Consider the following 17,979-nt stretch of genomic DNA (forward strand, 5'->3'; position numbering starts at 1 on the left):
ATATATTCTTGAAAATCACTGAGCGATTTTACATGTTCTCACCACAAAAAAATGTTAAGTATGTGAGGTAATACATGTTAATTAGCTCTATTTATCCATTCCACAACGTATACATACTTTAAAACATCATATTGTTCACAGTAAGTACAATTTTTGTCAAAAAAGTAAAAAAACAAAAAAAAAAGCACAAAAATACATTTTAAAACAAAAACCTCATTTTTATATCAGCCTGAGTATCAAATTCATGCTAATTATTTAGAGTGTCTCTGCTTATTTTGTATGTGTAAGTATTCCCAGAAATATGTACTTATTTTTACCTTTAGATTTGGGAATCAGCTCTCCACAACTCAGTATCCGTACTTCCGCAAACGGTTTGCTAGCTGCATCTGTTTTCTGGTTTTCTATCTCTCTTACAACTTCTTGGCCAGAGATTACTTGTCCAAAAACAACATGATGCCTGAAGTGTCAAGTAAAAATGATTAAATAAAGTCTTCTTATTTCAAGATTAATTTAAAACAGTTGTAAAATAAATAAAATAATCTTTACCCATCTAAATGAGGAGTTGGTTTTGTTGTTCTTTTGGAAGTCATCAGATAGAAGAATAAAAACAAAGTCAGAGAAAAACAAAGTTAGCATCTCTAAAAAGGAAAAGAAAATAACTGTATTGGAAACAAAGTTGAAAACAAAGACATCAACTGCTATCTTAATATAATCACATTACCTTAACCTTAACTAGAACAGAAGGCAAAATGCTTTCCACAAAATGTATCAAACTTGTTCTAATCATAAAAGCAATACTATTCACTGCTGAAAACATTAATGTATATTTTAGTTACATACAAGTGTTATTTCTATCCATTCAAGTGCAAGTGTTTCTTGCACTTAGAACTGAGTTCTTACTGAACTTTTCAATCTTAACATTTTAAACAGTTAAGCACAGGCTATCTTCTTATGGTCCTCGGATGTATACTGTTGGACTTGAACAGAAATGGTTTACATAGTGTTTATAAGTTGTTTCTATTTTTGTTTTAGAGACAAGGTCTCATGCTGTTGTCCAGGCTGGAGTGCTGGCACAACGTTGGTTCACTGCAGCCTCCATATCCTGAGCTCAAGCCATCCTCCTGCCTCAGCCTCCTGAGTAGCTGGGACTACAGGTACTTGCCACAATACCCGGATAATTTTTCTATCTTTTGTACAGAGAGGTCTCACTATGTTGCCAAGGCAAGTCTCAAACCTGAGTTCAGGCGGTCCTCCCATTTTGGCCTTTCAAAGTGCTGAGACTGCAAGTATCAGCCACTGTGCCAAGCTGAGTGTTTACAAGTTTTTTAATTAGATGCAAAAGATCTGGATTAAGAGTTGTGACAAAAATTAAAATAAGCATTTTTGTGGCAAAAAAGTTACTTTTTAAAAAATCCCACCCCCTCACCATCAACCTTAAAGCTATGTAGTTAAGAAGGTTGCTACCTGAATATGTACTAAAAACACTAGCATGAAAATTAAAGATTAGTATTTCATGAGATTTTTTTTAAAAACCTTATCAAAAAGCTATTAGAAATATGAAAAAAGTAACATAATTTATGCTAATTTTGGTTAATGCAGGTACCATACCACTGAAAAAATTGTAGCACATAGCTGAATTTTTAGGTTTATCTAACTATAAAGTTAATGACCTACTATTGTTTCCTCATTGTAACACTATGCTTAACTCACAAAAATCACCTATAAATGTAAAAACCTAGGTGTACACTATATGTGTATTCATATAACATGTTACAGTCACAATGTATACATACAATTTACATCTAGATATAGTTGATCCTCACTTCACTGATACTCTATTTGCAAATGTGCCTGCTCACTAAAACTTATTTGTAATCCCAAAAATTACAGCTTGTGGTGCTTACATGGTAATTCACAGATACAAATAGAGTGACAAATAAGTGTGTTGGCAAGGATATGGAAAAATAAGAACTAATGATTGCTAATGGGAATGTAAAACAGCGCAACCACTATGGAAAACACTACGTAAGTTCCTCAAAAACCTAAACAGAGTATTACCATATAACCTAGCAATTCACTCCTAGGTATATATTCAAAAGAACTGAAAAAAGAAACTCAAATGCCAATGCTCACTGCAGCGGTATTCACAATAGCCAAAATGTGGAAACAAGCCAAATATCCACTAACAAATCAAGAAATGTGGTATATACATATGGTGGAGTATTAGCCATAAAAAAGAATGGAGTTCTGATACATGCCACATACACAAACAAACCTTGGAAACATTTTTTTTTTTTTCTGAGATGGAGTCTTGCCTTGTTACCCAGGCCCACGCTGGAGTGCAATGGTTCAATCTCAGCTCACTGCAACCTCTGCCTCCTGGGTTCAAGCAATTGTCCTGCCTCAGCCTCCTGAGTAACTGGGATTAGAAGTGCTCGCGACCACACCCAGCTAGATTCCCCCTTTCAAGATTTTCACTCTTCAACAATTTTGGCCAGGTGTCATAGCTCACGTGTGTAATCCCAGCACTTTGGGAGGCCAAGGTTGGAGAATCGATTGAGCCCAGGAGTCCAGCCTGGGCAACCTCGTTGCTATAAAAAAATTTAAAAATTAGCCAGGTGTGGTGGCCCACACCTGTACTCCCATCAACTCAGGAGGCTGAGGCGGGGAGAAATGCGTCCAGCGAGGTCGAGGCTGTGGTGAACTATGACTGTGCCACCACTGTACTCACCTGGGTGACAGAGCAAAACTATGTCTCAAAAACAACAACAAAAAACACAACAAAAAAACCAATTCTTTGTTTCCCCTCCTTCAGCAATTCCCTCCCTTGTACATTCCTCTCCTATTTGTTAGTAATCAACGGCAGGCATACAGAGAAACGGCGGACCAAAATGGGATGTTTTAAACGATCAGATTATAAATACTTACATGAAGAATTGTGAACCATTTGTATCCTTCCCTCTGTTGGCCATTGACAAGAGAAATTCTTTGTTGTGTTTAACAGCGAAACTCTCGTCTATAGAGAAGTAAAGTTTTCAGTTATAAGTATAACCTCCAAAAAAAATTTCATTTTCACTTCTATTCATATCTGATGTATTCTTTAGTGGCAGACACAAGTTACTTAGATAACAAAGTTAGGTTATGAAAGAAGAACGAAATCAAATCCGATCAATTTCCCTTCCATCTTCTAAGACAGATATTAATTTTCTATCATTTGCTTATAAAACTCAAATACTATTTCGATCCCCTTCTCTTCCATTTATATTTGTCCTTCACGATTTCTGTAAAAGATAAAACCACTTTGTTTATTTAAATAAAAAAATGAAACTGTCTTTAAAAACAAGAAACATTGAAAAGAAAGAAAAAAAAAAAAAAAACAGCTGAGCACAGTGGTATGTGGCTGTAGTCCTAGCTACTCAGGAGGGTGAAGCAGGAGGATCACTGGAGCTCAGGAGCTTGACCCTAACGTGCACTATGACTACCCCTGTGAAAAGCCACTGCTCTCCAGACTGGGCAACACATTGAGATCCCATCTCTTAAAAAAAAAAATGAAAGTCCAGGTTAGATTCTGTTACATTTCATCTGCTTCATTTCTGAGCACAGACAGGCTCACATAGTATTATTTAATCTGGACTCATTAACTTAACTTCTGCCATAGCGTCACTTATTGCAAAGGGAGGAACTTGTTTTCCAATCTTGGGTTAGAATATTAAGAACAAATCGTGGAATTTGAAACAAAATTTCACTAATGTCAAAAGTAAAAGATGGAAAATATTAAATTATTTCCACATTAAATACGTTTACAGTTTTCCAAATCATCTTCACATCGATTAAAAAATTCCAGAAAAAAAAATTCAATTTTTGGAAGAGATTATAGTCAAATTTTAGAAAACCAAAGATATTTTTTAAATTTTTCATAGGAAAAATTATCTAAAAATTTGGGTATTGTCAAAAAGAACTATTGCTGAATCTCCTTCAATAAAGGTTAAGACTGATCTACAGAAGTTCCTATTCCAGCACTATAATTCTAAGAATTAAGTACAGATTGTTGAAACCCTTTCAAATGATGTGCTGTAAAAATGTCCTAAGAAGGAAAAAAACCCATCTCTATAAAAAGCAATTTTCACCAGAAAATTAATTTTCAGATTAGTTGAAGGCAGCCAGACATTAATATACCCTTTAATGAATAATCTTATTGACTCAATAGAGAACAAGATAGAATAAAAGAGAAAATATTTAAAACATAAATGTAAACATTTTTACCTTCAAAAAATCCTCCATAGATAGATTCTCCTCCTCGTCCATTTCCTAAAAATGAAAAAACATACTCTTATAACTCTCAAGATATTAGGCTCCTCAAAGGTGCTACCTAAACAAAATACTTCTTAAAAAGTAGATTTTTAAATAATTTTGAATTAACAATATTCAAAGACTGCAGCAAATCATGAAAGAAATTAATGTCAATAATGACAAGGTCCCAAATTACTTTCTTTCCACTATGATATGATAGTAAGAATGTAACAAAGCCCATTAAAATATGTTTTAAAAAAAAAAAAAAAAAAAGTAACTTTCAGATTCTAATTATAATTACTCAGGTCTTGCAACAGGTTAATGACATTTTTTTCAAAGTGTTTAAAAGTACAGTTTTGATATTTTTACAATAAAAAAGTAAAACTTATACTGTAGTAAAGATTACCACTTGTGACAAAATCAAACACATACACTGACAGATTACTGAGATGAATGCAGTGTTTTGTTTTGTATCCAGAAGCATATTTCTGAAATTAATTCATGTGCCAAAGATTTTCCATGAGCTTCCTTCTTTTATGCATTTCTATGAGTACTTCTAATTGACCAAAGATTAAATGGAGTGAGAGTAACAAGAAAATTAGATTAAAACTTCTAGGCACTTATCTAACTTTGAGATCTGTGATATTTAACAGAGAATAATACAGGATTTTTTCAAGTCTCACCTTCACTGAAGTCACCACCTTGAACCATAAAATCCTTGACAACTCTGTGAAAGAGACAACTCTTATAATGCAATGGCTTCTGAGTTGATTTCCCTGTCCCCTTTTCACCTAAGAGATGAAAAATTAAGACATTTAAAAGAAAGGAAATCAAAGTAGTATGAAAGCAAGGACAATGTAAAATATGCCTCTCTTGAACCTTACAGACTTTTAAAAATCTTATTTTCACTACTTTCACAAACTTTTTGAAAAATTCATTTAAAAAAATCAACCCGTGTATTTCTGGACAATGTAGAAATCAATCTCAAATAATATCCCATTACAACTAACTTTTTTTTTTTTTTTGAGACAAAGTCTAGCTCTGTTTCCTAGGATGCAGTGCAGTAGCGCAATCCAGACTGGTCTCGAGCTCCTGACCTCAAGTGATCCGGCCACCTCCGCCTCCCAAAGTGCTGGGATTACAAGCATGAGCCACTGCGCCCAGTTTCTTTTTTAAAATTGAGACAGGGTCTCACTCACTCTATCGCTCAGACTGGAGTGTAGCGGTGCCATCTTGGCTCACAGCCACCTCCACCTACTAGGCTGAAGCAATTCTCCCATCTCAGCCTCCAGAGTAGCTGGGACTACAGGAGCACACCACTATTCCAAACTAATATTCTGTATTTTTATTTTTTTTTTATACAGAGATTCGCTCTTGTTGCCCAGGCTGAAGCACAATGGCGTGATCTCGGGTCACTGCAACCTCTGCCTCCTGGGTTCAAGCAATTCTCCAGCCCTTGCCTCCCAAGCAGCTGAGATTACAGGCACCCACCACCACGCCCAGCTAATTTTTATATTTTTAGTAGATAGGTTTCACCATGTTTGTCAGGCTGGTCTCAAACTCCTGAATTCAGGTGATCAGCCCGCCTTGGCCACCCAAAGTGTTGAGATTACCGGCATAAGCCTGGCCAATTTTTGTATTTTTAGTAAATACGGGGTTTCACCCTGTTGGCCAGGCTTGGCTTGAACTCCTGACCTCAAGAGATCCACCCACCTGAGTCTCCCAAAGTGCTGGGATTACAGGTGTGAGCCACTGTGCCCAGTCACACCATGCCCAGCCATAATATTTCTAATAATTACTTTAACACCCTAGTCACTGCTGTGTAATCTTCATGTTAAGAGAAAGGAAGTAATATGCATGGAGAAATCTAAAATAGAGTGAATAAAAAAATAAAGCAAGCTATGCCAGGTGTGGGAGCTCACACCTGTAATCCCAGCTCCTGTGGAAGCTTATGTGTAAGGACTGATAAGCCCAGGAGTTCTAGTCCAGTTGGACAACGCTCTAAGAACCTGTCTCTTTAAAAGTAAAAATAAGAATGGCAAGTAGTCTCTGGTCAACAGAGACTACTATTAGAGCAGTTGAAAATGTGAACAAACCTGTACAAAGACAACGAAAGTTCTCACATGTTTTGGGGCACACATCGGAAAATAATTCAAAGACAACTCTTCCAGCTGAAAAAGAAGGTAGTTGGTTTAAACTTCTTTACTAATTTAAAATATTAAACACTCATTTATAAATGTTAACTAGTATTCTTACCAGGTTGATTGTTAATGGCAATGTCAAAAAAACATCGAGGTCGTTGAACCTTTATTCCCATGGCTCCAACACTTAATCTATGAGTAAAATAGTTTCAGACAAGGAGACTAAAGTAGCAAAGATCTTTCACAAATTTCTGGAAAAAAAGTTCTTTGAAACAAAATTAGAAATAAAGTTTGAATTTATTTTGATATTTATTTCTCTGAGGTAAATCACATGAATTATTAGTTTTTTTTTTAAGAAATTAGATTGCATTTTGTGAGGCAATAAGACTTGAAAATCTTAACCATTATTATATAATCAACTTTCTATTTATCAACCAGAATATAGATTAATAGTCCATACAGAAAATTGTATGCGCTATGATTAGTGAACTCAATAAGCAGATTACCTTCAAATGAAGAAAAGACCAAAAAAACCAAGGACAACTGATCCCTTTGCTCCTGCGGAGGGAAGAAAAAATGAGAGTTCTGATTAAAATGTGAGACTTTTAAGAAGCAAAAACCATCTAAGAAGAAAAAGTGGGGTATTTTAATGACAGTATGGTATTGTTAAATAGCATATGTGGTAGATTTACATTTTGAGTAAAAGCACAACATTCAATTTCACATGAGAGTACTTTCTGATTATGAGCAACAGCCTTTACAGATATGCTAGTATAGACACACACACAAAAATACCAAAGAGATACTCTGTGTAACAGCTTTATCTCTATAACAGAAAGCTATTATTTAACAGACGTTCTTTTGATAAGACATTTATTTCAAGGACTTAAAATGCTGAATTCTAATACTTGGTGGAAGATGACAGGTAAGGTAAAGGGTAGAAGAAACAAAGGCAGGGAGTGTAAATAGTATCCAAACTGATTGACTCTAAAAATGATAGTTTCATATGCTATGTTACACTTCAATAAATATTTATTAAAAATAATATATCTAAAACAAACTCTATTCTTCTACCTCCATTCCCTCAAATACTCATGAACATTATCACTTTCCAAGCCAGCTGCTAAGGCTGAAAACCTGGGGGTCATCTTCAGTTCCACTCACTTTCCCTAGCAATTCATTATCCAAACCATTAAGAAGCTAACTTAGTTCCAGCTTCAAAAATTATCCCAAAAATTCTCATTACCTTTACCATTATCATTATTTCTTATCTAGACTATTCCAATAGCCTCCGAACCGGTTTCTCTGATTTTACTAATTCTGTACTGCCTATTCTCCACAAAGTAGCCAGAGTGGAATGATTCTTTTTTTGTTCTTTTTTTTGAGCCAGACTCTGGCTCTGTCACCCACGGTGGAGTATAGTGATATGATCTCAGCTCATGCAACCCCCATCTCCCGGATTCAAGGGATTCTCCTGCCTCAGCCTCCTAGGTAGCTGGGACTACAGGTGCATACCGCCATGCTCAGCTAATTTTTCCCATTTTAGTAGAGACAGGGTTTCACTGTGTTGCCCAGGAGGGTCTCAAAGTCCTGAGATCAGGCAATCTGCCCACCTCGGCCTCCCAAAGTGCTGGGATTACAGGCGTGAGTAACAGCACCTGGCCGAAATGATTCTTTTAAAATACAAACCTTATCATATCATTCCCCTGCCTAAAACTGTCTTAACATTCCATTTATCTGAAAAGTTTTCGCATGGATTATAAGGCTCTAGACCAGCACTGTTCAATAAAAACATGAGCCACACAGTTAACTAAAAAAATTTTAGTAGCCGTATTTTGACAAATTGCTTAAAAGCAGGCTAATTTTAATATATTCTATGTAACTTGGTATGTACAGGTTGAACATCCTATATAGGAAATGCTTGGGACCAGAAGTGTTTCAGATTTTTTTGAACTCTGGAATACTTACACATACATGAGACATCCTGGGGATGGGGCACAGTTTAAACACAAAATTCATTTATGTTTCAAACATATCTTACAAATATAGCTTGAATTGCATCTGTAAATTTTATACAATTAAAAAATAATTTTGTGCATGAAACAAAGTTTGTATTAAGTACTTATGTATGAAATTTTCCATTGTGATGCTCAAAAAGTTTCCATTTTGAAGCATTTTGGATTTCAAATTTTCAGATTAGTGACGTTCAACCTGTATGTCCAAATTATTACCATTTCAACCTATAACAAACATAAAACTGTAACTGAGATATATATATATTTCTTTTTTTTACAAGTCTTTGGAAATCCAGTGTATATTTTATCCTTGCAGCATATCTTAATTCAGACTAGCCACATTTCAAGTGCTCAATAAGCACATGTGGCTTGTGGCTACTGTAATTTCAACTACATGGCTCTAAATATTTTAGCTCCTGTTGACCTCTAGGAATTTTCCTCAACTTCCATTTCCTAACATCTTCTAATATTTTCCTCAGCTTTATTTCAGCTACATTGGTATCCAGCTGTTTTCCTGCCCCCCCCCCCCCCCCCCCATAACATCCCACAGCCTACGCTTTCATTAGGTCCTTTACATTTGCTGTTCCCTCCACCTGGAATGCTAGCAAACCATCTTCACTCAGTTCATCCCCTTCACATCATTCATCCCCTTGCTGCTCAATTATCACCTTCACATACAGGCCCATTCCTAATCTACTGTATTTAAGAAAGGAGCTCTCATCCTCCTAACACTTTACATGCTCTTATTCTGCTTTATTTTTCTTCCAAGCATTTATTGCTAATTAGTATTCAATTTTTATATCCATCTTCTCTTGCTAGAATATAAGTTCCATGATGTAATAGACCTGAATTTTCAGTCTTACTCCCTTCTCAATTCTTCATGTTCAAACAGTGCTTGGCATATGACAAGAAATCAGTATTTATTACATGAACGAATAAATGTGAGAGGATAGGCATAAGTGAGAATGCAAAATTGTAATAACAACCAAAAAATGGAAACACTCAAAATATCTTACAATAGGAGAGAAACTGAACAAATTAAGGTATAAACATGCTATTTAATACTATGTGGCAGTTAAAAGTCTCATCGTAACACAAGCCAAGAAACCTGTTTAGCTGAAAAGAAAAAAAAAGTAAATCGTATGTATTTCTTTTAACACCATAATTCCCTATTTCTACAGAGACAGAGATCTTAAGAATACTACATATACCAAACTTCTCACAGAAGCTCTGCAAAAGGGACTGGGTCTAGAAATGGAAGTCTTAGGGAGACTTCAGCTTTATGTATAAGGTTTGAATTTCTGCAATAAGTATATGTTCATGTATTACTTTCTCAAAACTTAAAATTGATAAAAATTTAAAATATCTGCACAGTAAAACAAAATAGGAAATAGAGTCTATCTCTAAGTAAATGAGTTATAAGTGATTTTTATTTTAGTTTTTGCATTTCCTAGGTTTTATACAGCAGACTTACGAAAGAAAGTCAGGTAAGCATGTAATTAAAATCTTCAATGACTTTTTTTTTTCTTTTTTCTTATTTTTGTTTTTCAATGACATTTTTTAAAGTGTCTCACTGTCATGACTACTACAGACTGAGTATCCCAAATCTGAAAACCCCAAATCCTAAAGTTTTTGAGTGCCAAAAAGATGCCCAAAAGAAATGCTCTCTGTAGCATTTTGGATTTTCAGTGTTGGAAGGTTCAACTGGTAAGTACATTGCAAACATTCTAAAATCTGAAATAATATGGTCCAAAGCATTTTGGGTAAGAGATACTCAACTAGGACTGCTGTTTAACAGTTAAAGAGCTTAGGAGGGCAGGAGCAGTGGCTCACACCTGTAATCCCAACACTTTGGGAGGCCGAAGCAGGCAGATTGCTTGAGTCCTACAGTTCAAGACCAGCCTGGGCAACATGACGAAACCCTGTCTCCACAAAAAATACAAAAATTAGCCAGGCATGGTGGCACATGCCTATAGTCCCAGCTACTGCGGACGCTGAAGTAGGAGGATCACTTAAGCCTGGGAGGCAGAGGTTGCAAGATCGAGCCACTGTGCTCCAGCCTGGGTGACAGAGTGAGACCCTGTTTCAACAACAACAAAAAGAATTTTTATTTTCCTCACAAAATGTGTACCTCCTTCCAAAACAAAAACTAAGAATATTTACCTGAACTCTGGATATTAAATAGCTCTTTAGATTCACTAATGAAGTAAATAAAAAACAGATTTGAACTAATGAAAAAAAATGATTATTTCTACTTGTCTATGTGAAATTAAAAAGTAAAAAATTGGAGAAAATATTCTCAGCAACTATCACAATGTATTAATTTTCTTACTGTATAACAGTGCTTAGGAATGGGGGCACCAGAGCAATTCATTTAGTAGGGCTATCCAACTCACCACAGAATCTTAAGCAACCCTTGCCCTGACTATTAACTATCAGTCACTGTGACAACCAAAACCTCTCACTGTCCCTCTATCAAATTAAAGCTGAAACACCACCTAAGAGTATATGAGCAGTAAATTCACAAAAAATGAAGTACAAAAAAACATAAAAGGTACCAGCAGTTTTCTTAAGCAACTTAGCATTACATACCAAGAGCCTTGAATATATTCATATTCATTGCACCTTTTAACATTTTAGTAATGCTGTGTATTGGAATATCTGTAAAGGCAACCACTTAACATAGTCCTTGGGTTTTTTGTTTTATTTTTTTAAATAACAGAAAGCACAAACAACCTAAATGTCTAACACAACAGTTAATTAAATTAATTTGTGATGAGAATAGGCATTTTTTAAATTGCATGAAAAAATTTGTTAAAAGCTAAATGAAAAAAATGATTCTACAGTAATAAGAATTACTTTTAAAAAACCTCCATGAAGCCGGGTCCCAGCTACTTGGGAGGCTGAGGTGGGAGGATCGCTTGAGCCCAGGAGTTCTGGGCTGCAGTGCGCTTTGCTGATCGGGTGTCCGCGCACTAAGTTCGGCATCAATATGGTGACCTCCCGGGAGGGGGGGACCACCAGGTTGCCTAAGGAGGGGTGAACCGGCCAGGGTCGGAAACAGAGCAGGTCAAAACTCCCGTGCTGATCAGCAGTGGGATTGTGCCTGTGAACAACCACTACACTCCAGCCTGGGCAACATAGCGAGACCCTGTCTCACTACGCTTAAAAAAAAAAAAAACCGGGCCAGGGGCGGGGGCTCAAGCCTGTAATCCGAGCACTTTGGGAGGCCGAGGCGGGTGGATCACGAGGTCAAGAGATCGAGACCATCCTGGTCAACACGGTGAAACCCCGTCTCTACTAAAAATACAAAAAATTAGCTGGGCATGGTGGCGCGTGCCTGTAATCCCAGCTACTCAGGAGGCTGAGGCAGGAGAATTGCCTGAACCCAGGAGGCGGAGGTTGCGGTGAGCCGAGATCGCGCCATTGCACTCCATCCTGGGTAACAAGAGCGAAACTCCGTCCCCCTCATATGCGCAAAAAAAAAAGAAAAAAACCCTCCATGAAAGGAAATACTATCTATCAGAAGTCATAATCTTACATGTTAAAATTACAAAGGTAACATTTTTTCACCAATTGAAGTGACAAAAATAAAAAATGTTGACCTTATTCACTGTTGCTGCTAGTAAAGGGATAAATTGATAGAACTACTTAATTGTCAATTTGACAACAAATATCCATATTACAAATGCCTTTAATACCCTCTGACTCAGTAATTCCACTCTAGGAATTTACTTTCTGTACATCCTTACACATTTGCAAATTAAGATATGTTCAAGGTTATTCGATGTTGTTCAACTTATTCATAAGTTGTCCATCAAGGAGGGAAAGGTTATGTAAATATATACATATATATATACACACACACCCCTATATTTATATAATATATATTTATATTTATACAAATGTAAACCTATTTATATAAATATGTACCTTTATATAAATAGAAATTCTGATAATAATGTATATATAATTTATACTATGTAACATATAAAATAAATTAACAAAAATGTACAGGTAAACTACTTTATACCTGTAGAGTATACAAAGCTATTAAAAAGAATGAGGAATCTGTTCATGTACTGCAGTCTCCAAGATAGGAAGAACTATGTCCTAAAATATGTAAATGTGAACTTATTTGTTAAATGAAAAAGAAAAAAAAAGGCTAGATGCGGTGGCTCGCACCTGCAATCCCAGCACTTTGGAAGGCTGAGATAGGTGGATTGCTTGAGTCCAGGAGTCCCAGACCAGCCTGGGCAATATGTCAAAATCCTGTCTCTATAGAAAACACAAAAATTAGCTAGGCGTGGTGGCACATGCCTGTAGTCCCAGCTACCTGGGAGGCTGAGGCAGGAGGATCATTTGAGCCTATAATGCAGAGGTTGCAGTGAGCTGAGATCGTGCCATTGCACTCCAGGTAGGGCAACAGAGCGAGACCCTGTATCAAAAAAAAAAGAAAGTCACCCAGGCATGGTGGTTCATGCTTATAATCCCAGCACTTTGGAAGGCCGAGGCAGGAAGATTGTTTGAGCCCAAGAGTTCCAGACCAGCCTGGGAAACATAGGGAGAACTTTGTTTCTATTAAAAACAAACAAGCAAGGTACAGACTTGTGTATGGTTTACTGTCTTTGCATATTTTTAAATGAAGAGAGTAAAATGAAAGTGGGGCCAAGCATGGTGGCATGGACCTGTAGCCCTAGAGACAGTTTGAGCCTAGGACTTTAAGGCTGCAGTGAGGTGTGGTAGCACCACTGCACTCCAGCCTGAGACTCTGTCTCCAAAAACAAATTAAATTTTACAAGTATATATTTGCTTGTTTAACAAAGCATCATCTAGGGAGAGAGAAAATGGGTAACTGGAAAAGAGGGCTAAGATTTTTCACTTTATAACCTCATATGTTTTCAACTTTATACCACATGAATATATTATACATTAAAAATTATTATAACATATCCCACTCTTAGGTATATACTCAAAAGAAAGGAAATCAGTAATCGAGGAGGTATCTTCACTCTTAGGTTTATTGCAGCACTATACACAATACCCAAGATTTGGAAGTAACATTGTCTATTAACAGATTACTAAAGTATATAGGGGCCGAGCATGGTGGTTCACACCTGTAATCCCAGCACTTTGGGATGCCAAGGTGGGCAGATTACCTGAGGTCAAGAGTTCGACACCAGCCTGGCCAACATGTTGAAACCCCATCTCTACTAAAAATACAAAAATGAGCTGAGCATGGTGGTCGTACCTGTAGTCGCAGCTACTCAGGAGGCTGAGTCAAGAGAATCGCTTGAACCTGGGAGGCAGAGGTTGCGGTGAGCCCAGATCGCACCACAGCACTCCAGCCTGGGTAACAGAGCAAAACTCTAAGAAGAAAAATGGACCAGAAGGATATTAGTGCTGGTTGGGTGGTCCCTAAGGCAGACACTGTCGGTGGACTGCTGCATTAAGTGACCCCTTGGAGCCTTCAAGTCTTCAACTTTTCTGAGGTTTCATAGGGAGTGAGGCCCTTCAGGCTGCTGAGTGGTATAAGAAAGTTCTCTGCTTTCCTGCCTCACTGAGCAGCCTGAAGGAGGTGAGGTGGGCTGTTCTGCTGCCATTACCTCTGGCACCATCAGCTTTTCCCCAACGCTGTTACCCTGGGATCTGGGGATTCGGGTCACTCAAAATTTTTGGCTGGGCGCAGTGGCTCATGCCTGTAATCCCAGCACTTTGGGAGGCCAAGGCAGGGGGATCACTTGAGGTCAGGAGTTCCAGACCAGCCCAGCCAACACTGTGAAACCCCATCTCTACTAAAAATACAAAATTTAGTGGGGCATGGTGCCTGTAATCCCAGACCTGGGCGGCTGAGGCAGGAGAATCATTGGAACCCAGGGGGCAGAGTTGCAGTGACCGAAAATGACACCACTGCACTCCAGCCTGGGCAACAGAGTGAAACTCTGGCTCAAAAAGAAAAAATAAAGTGGTATATACACAATGGAGTACTATTTAACTATAAAAAAGAATGAGAGCCTGTCATCTGCAATAACATGGACGGAACTGGAAGATCATTACAGTGAGTAAAATAAGCCAGGCAGAGAAGGACAAACTTCACATGTTCTCACTTATTTGTGGGAGCTAAAAATTAAAACAATTAAACTCTTGGAAATAAGAGACTAGAGAGACAGTTACTAGACATTTTAGAGGTTAGTGGGGGTGGGAGTAAGGATGTTTAACGGGTCCAAAAAAATAGTTATGAGTAAGGCCTAGTATTTGCTAGCACAATGGGTGACTGATGATAGTTAAAAATAATTTAATCGTATATTTAAAAATAAAGAGTATAAGTGGATAATTTGTAACAAAAAGCATAAATGCTTGAGGAGATGAATACCCCATTTTGTCTAAAGTGATTATTATGCATTGCATGCCTGTATTAAAATATCTCACGTAATCCATAAATATACCTATTATACCCACAAAAATTAAGAAGAGAGTAACTTTTAAGACACTGAAAAAACTATTATAAAAATGAATAGGCTAAGCACAGTGGCTCACGCCTATAATCCCAGCACTTTGAGGCAGGTGGACCACTTGAGGTCCAGAGTTCAAGACCCAAGACCAGCCTGGCCAACATGGTGAAACCCCATCTGTACTAAAAATACAAAAATTAGCTGGGTGTGGTGTTGGGCATCTGTAGTCCCAGCTACGTGGTCAGGAGGGGTGGAGAATCGCTTGAACCCTGGAGGCGGAGGTTGCAGTGGGCCAAGATCACACAACTGCATTCCAGCCTAGGAGACAGAGCAAGACTCCGTCTCAAAACAGTATGTATATATGAATAAAACTGCTGGGCGTGGTGGCTCACACCTGCAGTCCCAGCACACAGGGAGGCAAGAAAAAAAAAAAAAAAAAAAAAAAAAAAAAATTCATCAGTTGCCTAAAAATACTAGAACATAATTGAAGTTTTCAGAGTAGCAATTTGTGGGTGATCTGTTTGCTGCAAATATGTTTAGTCTGAATGAACAACATATAAAATCCAGAATTAAATTTTTCTTGGGAAAAAAATCACCGTATCTGGCACTGTGCCCCATTTCTACACAGCAATCAGCATAGTCTGCTCCCAATAGATGACATATATATGTTCTAGTTTGACCTAGTTCTAGCTATTGCTTATTACCTGTTAAAATTTTTTGTCAGGGCTGGGCGAGGTGGCTCATGCCTATAACCCCAGCACTTTGGGAGGCTGAGGCAGGCAGATCACCTGAGGTTGGAGTTCAAGACTAGCCTGAGCAACACGGAGAAACCTTGTCTCTACTAAAAATACAAAATTAGCCAGGAGGCAGAGGCAGGAGAATCACTTGAACCTGGGAGGCAGAGGTTGCCGTGAGCTGAGATTGTGCCATTGCACTCTAGCCTGGCAACAAGAGCTAAACTCTGTCTCTAAAGAAATTTGTCTACTACTTGACCTCATGTACTTAACTCACCTGCCCGACTCCTTCAGAAATTTAAATATAAGATACTAAATCTACTTTTTTTATCATAATAAAAATACATTTTAATAAGATAAGCAATAAAGCTAATAAACTCACTGAAAAAAATCATACAAAATGCAAAAATATTCTAAAATTTAGCTATAGCTTTTAATACTTTTATTACATTCTTATTGTTTCTGTAAAGGTGATTACAATGTTATTTTTAATATTTATCAATAATATAGTCACTTTTGTATTTCAATAATAAAGTAATACAATTTAAAATATGAGGAATTGGTATCATTTATAAACATCTGCAACAAATACATTTCATAAAAAATATCAATAAGAGTTAACCAGTTAATGTGTAAGAAAGTTTATTCTTGTAGTTTCACACATAAAATATTTTCCATATTCATCATAAAACAACATGACTAAAAAAGAGCACAAAAATATAGGCAACTAATTATTAAAATATATTGTAGTGGATATGGCATTTGTACTTAGACATACAGTGACTTTACTATATTTAAAAGTTATTTAGAAGTTTCACACATTATGAGGAAGTCAGCATAGCACTGAGTTTCCAATCTAGAAAGAATAGAAACTAATTCTTTTTTTGAGACCAAGTCTCCCTCTGTCACCCAGGCTGGAGTGCAGTGGTACAATCTCAGCTCACTGCAACTTCTGCCTCCCAGGTTCAAGCAATTCTCCTGCCTCAGCCTCCTGAGTAGCTGGGATTACAGGCGCATGCCACCACGCCCAGCTAATTTTTGTACTTTTAGTAGAGACAGGGTTTCACCATGTTGGTCAGGCTGGTCTCGAACTCCCGACCTCAGATGATCCACCCGCCTCAGTCTCCCAAGCTGCTGGGATTACGGGTGTGAGCCACAGTGCACAGCCAATTCTTGCTGGTTTTTTTTGTTTGTTTGTTTGTTTGTTTTGTTTTGAGACGAAGTTTCACTCTTGTTACCCAGGCTGGAGTGCAATGGCGCAATCTCGGCTCACTGCAACCTCCGCCTCTTGGGTTCAGGCAATTCTCCTGCCTCAATCTCCTGAGCAGCTGGGATTACAGGCACGTGCCACCATGCCCCGCTAATGTTTTGTATTTTTAGTAGAGACGGGGTTTCACCATGTTGACCAGGATGGTCTCGATCTCTTGACCTCGTGATCCACCCGCCTCGGCCTCCCAAAGTGCTGGGATTACAGGCTTGAGCCACCACGCCCGGCTCTTGCTGTTTTTTTAAAGACGGAGTCTAGCTCTGTCGCTCAGGCTGGAGTACAGTGGTGAGATCATAGTTCACCTCAGCCTGGAGTACTGTGGCTCAAGCAATCCTCCCACCTCAGCCTCCCAAGTAGTTGAGATTACAGGTGCAAGCCTCTACCTCCAGCTAATTTTTAATTTTTTTTTGTAGGTATACTGCCTACTCTCAGTAAATTATTTTTAACTATTAAGATGCCAAGCAAGTCTCTGCCCCTTCAGATACTTATCCCTGATTCCCATGTGTCCTTTAAGATGGCAACTTAGCCAGATAATTAGGTAGCCAGAGTTCTCTCTGAGAGCTTCACTCTGACTCTCTTGAGGTTTAAAGGACCCTCCCTTGTTAAATATTATTTTCTTATAATAAACTTGTTTGTAAACTCCACCAATCTGAAACCTCTTTTTTTTTTTTTTTTGAGGCAGAGTCTTGCTTTGTCGCCAGCCTGGAGTGCAGTGGCATGATCTCAGCTCACTGCAACCTCTGCCTCCCAGGTTCAAGCTATTCCCCTGCCTCAGCCTCTTAAGCAGCTGGAACTACAAGTGTGCACCATCATGCCTGGCTAATTTTTTTAATTTTAGTAAACATGAAGTTTCACCATGTTGGACAGGATGTTCTGTTTTGTTTCCTTTAAAAAAAAAAAAAAGACAAAAACAAAAAACCTGGCTGGGTGCAGTGGTTCACGCCTGTAATACCAGCAATTTGGGGGCCGGATTACCTAAGATCAGGAGTTCAAGATCAGCCTGGCCAACATGGAGAAACCCCGTCTCTACTAAAAATATAAAAATTAGTCAGGCATGGTCGAACATGTCTGTAATCTCAG

At 37.8% G+C, this 17,979-nt stretch overlaps 1 protein-coding gene across 2 annotated transcripts in view; it reads right to left on the reverse strand.

The window, feature by feature from the left end:
* PPIG (peptidylprolyl isomerase G) overlaps nucleotides 1-17,979 on the reverse strand; it is a 54,286-nt gene that overhangs the window by 27,788 nt on the left and 8,519 nt on the right. For both annotated transcript variants that reach the window (XM_032293047.1, XM_032293048.1), the window contains exons 2-9: nucleotides 6,938-6,989; nucleotides 6,547-6,696; nucleotides 6,387-6,461; nucleotides 4,974-5,081; nucleotides 4,264-4,308; nucleotides 2,929-3,016; nucleotides 547-576; nucleotides 318-457 (exon numbers count right to left, since the gene is read on the reverse strand). In XM_032293047.1, the coding sequence (XP_032148938.1) occupies nucleotides 318-457; nucleotides 547-576; nucleotides 2,929-3,016; nucleotides 4,264-4,308; nucleotides 4,974-5,081; nucleotides 6,387-6,461; nucleotides 6,547-6,607 (547 nt within the window). In that variant the 5' untranslated portion in view covers nucleotides 6,608-6,696; nucleotides 6,938-6,989. The remainder of the gene's footprint in view (nucleotides 1-317; nucleotides 458-546; nucleotides 577-2,928; nucleotides 3,017-4,263; nucleotides 4,309-4,973; nucleotides 5,082-6,386; nucleotides 6,462-6,546; nucleotides 6,697-6,937; nucleotides 6,990-17,979) is intronic.

Source organism: Sapajus apella, unplaced genomic scaffold (assembly GCF_009761245.1).
Source record: "Sapajus apella isolate SASKATOON/1434 unplaced genomic scaffold, GSC_monkey_1.0 scaffold28, whole genome shotgun sequence".
In the NCBI taxonomy this organism is placed as follows: domain Eukaryota; kingdom Metazoa; phylum Chordata; class Mammalia; order Primates; family Cebidae; genus Sapajus; species Sapajus apella.